The 8,414-nt window shown below is 36.4% G+C and overlaps 1 protein-coding gene across 1 annotated transcript; it reads left to right on the forward strand.

The window, feature by feature from the left end:
* The first annotated feature begins 2,486 nt into the window (after positions 1–2,486).
* On the forward strand, positions 2,487–8,093 carry LOC306844536 (isotocin receptor-like). The gene is made up of 3 exons (XM_079376753.1): positions 2,487–2,672; positions 3,125–4,187; positions 6,129–8,093. The coding sequence occupies exons 2-3, from the start codon at positions 3,266–3,268 to the stop codon at positions 6,353–6,355; spliced, it is 1,149 nt and encodes a 382-aa protein (XP_079232879.1). The 5' UTR covers positions 2,487–2,672; positions 3,125–3,265; the 3' UTR covers positions 6,356–8,093.
* The last annotated feature ends 321 nt before the right edge of the window (positions 8,094–8,414 follow it).

Raw genomic sequence — 8,414 nt, forward strand, 5'->3', positions numbered from 1 at the left:
ATACACTGTTCAAGGCAGTTTTGATAAGATTTTATTTAAATATATATTTTCAAAAGAAATCTCTTGCATTTATTGGATCAAAAATACATTAAAATAGTAATATTATGAAATATTATTAAAACTTATAACTTTTATTTTTAATATATTTTAAAATGTGTAATTATTTTATTATAATTTCAAATCACAACCTAGTAAGCAATGCATGTGATTTTATTTATTACTGGCAAGCTGGTTGATTCACAATTAAATATAAAGATTGTAATATAAAAGCATAAATATAATTTAGTCTCGTAAATAACATTAAGTGGATATCTCAAACAAAAATAAACATTTTGTAATTATTTAGTCACCATCAAGTTATTGCAAACCTGTGAGTTTTTATCTTCTGTTGAACAGAAAAAGATATTTTGAAGAATGTTGGTAACCAAACAGTTGACGGTAGCCATTGACTTCCATAGCATGGGAAAAAAATATGGAAGTCAATGGCTACCATCAACTGTATTCTTCATTCGTGTTCAGCAGAAGAAACTCATACAAGTTTGGAACAGCTTGTGGTTGAGTAAATGAAAGAATTTTTATTTTTCAGTGAAAGATCCCTTTAAATTCAGTTTTACATTTTCAGCATGTCTCTATGTTCTATCTGTATTTATTTATATTCATGCACTTGTAGCCTCTCTGTAGCTTGTGGGTTTATTTTTATGCTGCTGCCGCTGCCCTCTCAGACTGCCTGCTTTCAGTGCCACATTAGCACTACTGCAGTTCTTTTGTCATTTTGACATCAGTGGAAAGCAGTTATCAAGAAATAGTGTGTTCGAATATAATATTTAAACAGTGTTAAAGCTCTCTCCTGACCAAAACAGAGTTGTTTTGAGTCAGCTAGTTTCCTTTAACTGTACATTGAAGATACCTTGTGGAAAACACAGTACATAGCTGGTGACCAGCATGTGTTGAGTTTTAAATGTTGGGGTTCCCATGCAACAGCCTTTTTAATCAGTTTACTTCCTTGTAAAACATTATCATCATGTTGGAAATTCATGCTGGTCTAACCTGGTCTTTTCAACAGGGTACTCAGGATGATGCTGCAATCATAGGTAGCTCTAATCAGTAGCTTTAATTATATGTGTTCTCCTTGTCAAGGCTCATAGCGAGAGTGACATCGTAATTACTATTCTCAGTGTAACTCATAATTAATTGAAATTGCTTGAATTGGTTATGTATAATTGTATTTGTAATTTCACTAACTTACATGAAAAAATAAAGAAAGTTTATTTTGTGGATTCCTGTGCATTCCAGACAAAAGCATACAGAGTTATCCTCTACATATACATCCTCCATTCTTCAGGAAAGAAACTGTTTGGGTGTGAACTCTGAATTTGTTTTCTCAGTGCTAAAACAATGTTCTGCTTCTGAGACTATGGTAAATAATTGTAAGGTAGTTGCATTTTTTTTTTGCTCCAGTAACCCAACCAGCCATGTTTCTCAGGCCATTTTTTGTCCCTGTTTTTAAATTCAGCTGATCATCTTTGCAGTGGAAACCAAATCAACCAGATGTCAATAAAAAACTTGACTGTCCATCTTGGTTTGGGTTTGTCCAGCAGAAATATTTTAGTCAATATGTATGAATGGTTAGAAATTTTTATCAGTGGCCAAACTGGCTGTGGCAAAGTAAACAATGGAAAGTGCAACACTTCTCTCAGTCCATGCAATCTAACACAGATTTATTTTCAGATGGCAGACTCCACCTGACAGGGCACAAAGTGTATGGGGCAGGATTCCATTAATTCACTAACTCTTAGGCCATCCAAGCTGTAGATTATTTTGTTTCTTTATCTGAATAGATTTGGAGAAATTTAGCATTACATCACTTGCTCACCAATGGATTCTCTGCAGTGAATGGGTGCCATCAGCATGAGAGTCCAAACAGCTGATCAAAACATTACAATAATCCAAAAGTAATCCACAGAACTCCAGTCCATTAATTAACATCTTGTCAAGTAAAAAGCTGCATCTTTGTAATAAACAAATTTATCATTAAGATGTCTTTAACTTCAAACCGCTGTTTCTGGCTAAAATATGAGTCCTCTGTTCTTAAGTCTAAGTCTTGTCTGAATCAGGAGCTGTGTTTGGACTCTCATTCTGACGGCACCCATTCACTGCACAATGGAGAAACAAAGTGTTGGCTATTTTTATTATTTATTCATTTATATTTTAGAAAATTGGTTTCTGCGTAGGTACATATCTTTAAAAAAGCTTTTGAAGTTTTCCACCATTATTGCTTAAGAAAATAAGTTTGACACACTGAACCTGCTATTGGGGCATGTTGTCACAGTATCTAGGGTAAGTTGCCACAATGGGAATGTGGAGCTAGACCCTGTCTCTCCTACTGGGCCGCACATTATCTGTTGATTGTTTCTATAAATATCATCATGGTAAAATACATTCGATATTCCAGCACAGCACCATGGCACTCAGTGGCAGAAATGTGTAAGTGCAGGCCAGGACAAAACCACCCAGTGCACCTCATTTATCTGTGTTCGCTTTGAGATTTGTGCAGACAGAGCTGCTGTATTCGAGCACTCGTTGGAGAAAGTCAACGCTATACATCAGTGATACGTTTCACTTCATTTCAGACCCAAGACATCAGAATGGATCTCGCTTGAAATACATTTAGGGTAAGTGTTTTTAAACTAATTGTCACAATAGTATGAATATTTTGAATATTTTAATGAACAGTTAATGCATAGTCAAGTGGTATTGGTATTTCCTGTTAAAATTACAACTAAACACGGTTAATATCTGTTTTTTTTTAATTAAGTATACTGTTTACAAATATGTAATTTTTCATTGGGGTTTCAAATATTTCATTAACCAAGAAAGTTAGTCAGGGGGCATAATAGACGCGAGCGATGATGAGGTAACCATAGCAACAGTTCCTAATCAGTGAGAACATTGAAAAAAACGTGAACACTGGTGTTATTATAACTTTTCATATTGCAAATATATCACATACAAACCAGTGATTTGTATCGATTGCGCAGGACGAACCTCAAAAAAATGCGTTTTGAAAATTACTGAAACGAAAGAAAAAAAACCCCGTCTTAATTCTTTTATTTTTATTTTGCAGTAAACGGGACCTAATTTTTATCATCAACATATTGTGCTAAATGCACATCATAACGGAATATTTTCATACATGTGTAACGATATAGGCTATAGCGCGTGAGTGCCGCCACAGCAGCGCGCTCGGAAGCGCATTTTACGCACAATGGAGAACCTGCCGAGAGAAACGAATTTCTGGCCCTTCAACGACTCCTGGGCAAATTCAAGCAAGGGAAACGACAGCAGAGGGTTGAACCAAACCGTAAACCCTCTGAAGCGCAACGAAGAAGTGGCGAAAGTCGAAGTAACCGTCCTGGTGTTGATTCTGCTGCTGGCGCTCGCCGGCAACCTGTGCGTCCTTGTGGCTATCCAGACGAGCAAACACAGTCAGTCGCGGATGTACTATTTTATGAAACACTTGAGCATTGCTGACCTGGTGGTGGCGGTTTTTCAAGTTCTCCCCCAACTTATCTGGGACATCACCTTTCGCTTTTATGGACCAGACTTTTTGTGCCGCCTGGTGAAGTACCTACAGGTGGTTGGCATGTTTGCATCCACCTACATGCTCGTGCTGATGTCTATCGACAGATGTTTGGCCATATGGCAGCCTCTGCTATCCCTGCGCCGTCGAAAGGACCGTTTTTTCGTGCTGGCCTCTTGGATTATAAGCCTGCTCTTCAGTTTGCCACAGGTGTACATCTTCTCCCTCAGAGAGGTGGGCGACGGGGTGTTTGACTGCTGGGGGGATTTTGTTCAGCCCTGGGGCGCAAAGGCTTACGTGACTTGGATTAGTCTCACAATCTACATCATTCCTGTAGCTATTTTAAGCGTTTGTTATGGACTTATAAGTTATAAAATATGGCAAAACTTTAAGCTGAAGACCCGGCGCGACCAGTTCCTTTCCTTGACCCCGCGGCCAGCCAAGCGCACCGCGCTCTCCCGCGTCAGCAGCGTCAAGCTGATCTCCAAAGCTAAGATCAGGACGGTGAAAATGACGTTTGTCATTGTCCTGGCTTATATCATATGCTGGACGCCGTTTTTCTTCGTTCAGATGTGGTCCGCCTGGGATCCAATGGCTCCAAGAGAAGGTAATACATGATGTTAAAGATTTGTAGATGAATATGCCATAACGTGTATTTAAGTGCATAAACATTTTTAATGAAATGCATTGTTGTATCACTAGTAAAACACCACACGCAATGTCCCCAAATTATTACACACTTTAAAAAATGCAAAAACAACTGGCAAGTCTGTGGATATTTGGAACCCTAGGATACTTTTGTTGGCGCATGAAGGCAGGCACTGATCATACCCTCAAACAGTAATAAAAACAATGTATGTCCATGTAATCTGCAGGTTATGTAACTTTCTGGTCTATGAGTTTAAAAGAGCATGAGAAATCTATTATATGACAATAAAACAATTTGTTTAGAAGAGTCTTGTGTAATTTAAGATACCTGAATCTAGCCATAGATAAAATTGTACTGATTATTGCATAAACCCAAAAACATTTCTCAGAGTGAAATACAGACATAGACAGATGGAAAAGAGAGTCTGAATAGCGGTTCAGACACCCTCAGGTAGTTTTGGTAAAGTACATGTAGCATGACATTAAACAGTTCCTCTTTATCCTGGCTTGATCCTAAGGAGTGTCATTTCCGTGTAATTTCATAACATAATTTGTGAGGTGGTCCTGTGCTGTTATCAAACCCACAAGGCCCAAATGAAGACAACTGCAAGGAATCCATCTGCTACACATTTCCTTTCCCACCCCTGCTCATTATTACTCCTCCACAATAAAAGGGATGCAATTAAAGTTACTTCATCAAGATAAATGCTAAATGTGTATACAGTGGGCTGAGACCACACTGACAATTTGGATTCAACATTTATTTTGAACTTAAAACCTAGAAAAAATGATTTATATATTTTTTTTATTATTATTTAGGAATGGATGATAGAAATGCACAATAAATGCAAAATTTTCACTAGTGGTCTTAAACTTTTTATTTACAAGTAAATAGTACAAATATTTCAAACCCTGTTTAATCAAACAAATGAGAGACTTCCCACAGTCTGGACTTTAATCTTATGAAAAATATAATATAATGACTATCATAGCTGAAACACAATAATCTAATATATTAGAGCGATAAGTTTGAAATAATCAAATTCAATATAATTGGAGTTTCAGCATTGGAAGGACAATAGAGATCAAATTAGATATTAAAATCTTATGTCAAGCAGTTCATTCAATAATGAACATTTTATAATTTCTTATGTCTTTTAAAATCTGTTTTTTTTTTTTTTCCTGTGGAAAACAAAATTGTTTTTATCAACAATCTGCATGCAACTCTTTTCCCTAATGACAGGTCATAGTGACCATGATTTCAAGCTGCAAAATGGGCCAGTTTCATTTCATGAACAATTCTTTTAATATACCTAGGAACATCATCAGTCCATCATGTAACCTTATTTCATTCTTATTTTAGAGACAGAGGTTGATCTAGGAGGCAGCTCCAGCTCTTGTCGTTAAGGTTGTTTTTTTTTTTTTTTTTTTTGGAAAATGACTCCGTCTGCACATCTTGAACCGACAGGAACTCGCATCTGCTGTCTCTGTTTCAATGAGGATTTTCAGAACATCAGCTGTGCAATGAATACATAGATTTAAATGACCATAGTTAAAGTTGCCTAAACATTTCAATTTACTGGCCAATTGTATTATGAAACCTTATGAAGAATTATTGTAGGATCCTGTTTTTTTTTTTATTCCTCTTGAGAAATATTTATCTAAGAAACTGTATTAAAAGGTTTACTCTTTAGACATCTTTTTTTATTATTATTATTAACATAATAGTAAACATAACAATAGACCTGCCTAAAAAAGAAAAAATCTATCTGTCTGTCTGTCTGTCTGTCTGTCTATCTATCTAGGCATAGTGTGGACAGTGCATAGATATATAATCATTGTGTTTAATAGTCATATAACCTGCATGTCAGTAACGTTTTTTATGTCTTGTCTCTAATAGCTATGGCGTTCATTATTGCGATGCTTCTGGCCAGTCTCAATAGCTGCTGTAACCCCTGGATCTACATGTTTTTCGCTGGTCATCTGTTCCGGGATCTCATGCAGCGCTGTCTTATGGCCTCACACTGCGGCTGTAAGAGGCAATGGAGATCTAAGAGCCATTCAGGCACGGGTGCAATGAGGAGCACCAGCAGCCAGAAGAGTGTGACGCAGTCCTCTACTACATGAGAGAAAGTTGGAATACGTGCAGTTCTTATTACCGTCATGGACAGAACAATAAGATAAAATAAGCTAAGGAATCATTTCATATGATTTTTACAGGTGTGGTGCAGACCTCAGATATGTTAGACATAGATAATCTCCAATCCTCTTCTGTCTTTGATACAGGAGGTATTTACATCCATCTCTTCTACAAACCGCTTATTCTCTGTAGGGCCGTGGGAGTCATTTATATGTGTATGCTTAAATTAACAGTTCACCCAAAAAGGAAAATTTGCTGATAATTTACTCACCGTCAGGCCATCCAAGATGAAGATGAGTTTGTTTCTTCATCGGAATAGATTTGTGGAAATTTTGCATTATATCACTTTCTCACCAATGGGTGAATGGGTGCCGTCAGAATAAGAGTCCAAACAGCTGATCAAAACATCACAATAATCCACAAGTAATCCACACCACTCCAGTCCACTCATCAACATCTTTGGTCATCTGAGGGAGAGTAAAGTTTGTGCAAATTTTCATTTTTGGGTGAACTATTCCTTTTAAAGTATAATATATTCACCCTTACATCATTCCAAACGTGCATGCTGTAATTCTTCTGTCTAAAACAAAAGCAGAAAATGCACATTTTATCACAATTTTTTTTTTTTTGGATGAACTGAAGTCTGTATGTATAAATAAAAGTGGAGATAATGGAGGGATACTCACAGAAGTAAGGATTGTATGACACTTGTGTGAGTTATGTTTCTCCTGCCAAGTGTTAAAACTCCCAAATTGTTTGAAATCTGATGCAAAACAGTCAGTTATAATTTCAGGCTTTATGTTCTCAGATTAAGCATTCAGGAAAAAAAATATAGAGAACATCTGAATAACCAAAAAGCCCCTGGTCATTTCAGAATTTGAACAGGGAGTTCAGATAAATACACTGTAATGAAATACAGCATATGATTTGTTCACTATGTCTTTTGTGTAACTTTTACCAAGTCAGCACATTTTATCCTAGTATCATATGAAGTTACGAACCACACTTTACAGTAACAAATATAAATTCAGAATTAGCACTCTTTCATAATGTATGTGAATCTCTCTCTCTCTCCCTCTCTCTCTCTCTCTGTGTGTGTGTGCGTGAGAGAGAGAGAGAGAGAGAGAGAGAGAGAGAGAGAGAGAGAGAGAGAAGAAATAACTTATTTTCTTTTTTTAGGAGGAACAGTTCACCCAAAAGTGAAAATTGTGATAATTTACTCACTTTTATGTTCTTCCAAACCCATTTGATTGTCATGCCATTGGAGGATCACATATCAATGGGATTAAAGGTTTTAAAGAATAACTTGGTGTTATATTCTTTTGCAGCCATGCACAGGGACTACAGGAGTTACATTAAATAACAGCTTAAAAGCTATACTGAATGGCTTTTCAAGACTTTTGAATTTCCTGTAGTGTTGTGCTTGAATGGACTTTTATGGTGCGTTCATGAAGCTTGACAACAATGTGCTTCCTTCATAGAAGAAGAGCATCTCAGAGATAAGTTAGCTGGAAGTCATACTGATTTGGATTTGAGGGTGAGTAAATGATGAGGACATTTTCATATTTTGGTGACTTTTCAGTGGTTTTGATGTTCCAGCGGTGTTCCTTAATTAGTATTTTATAGAAATGTACTGTAAATATTGTTCACACAGCAGCTCAGTAAGACTGTGATTCACTTGAATGTAATCTTATTTATTAAACTTCCTTGTGTTCTAACAAATGCATTAGACTGTGGTTGTGGATATGAATGAACATGATCGATTGCTGGTGGAGGATTTATTTACAGGATATAGCTTTTTTGTAACTGGTTTTGAATTTAAACATACACGGATAAAGCAATCAATTTCAAATTTCAAAGCCAGACAGGGCTAGCAGCGAGGACATCCAAGTTTTCTTTATACCAGTGCGAAGATGTGAGCTCACATAAATAAGAGTCAATTATTCTCAGCATGAATCCAATAATTAATTTTTTCAAGAACGGAAGAATACTACATATTTTCAATTGTTAAAAGGAATGGCATTGCCAAATATGCAATTAAAACTG

Source organism: Barbus barbus (genome assembly GCF_936440315.1).
Source record: "Barbus barbus genome assembly, chromosome: 25".
Lineage (NCBI taxonomy): Eukaryota > Metazoa > Chordata > Actinopteri > Cypriniformes > Cyprinidae > Barbus > Barbus barbus.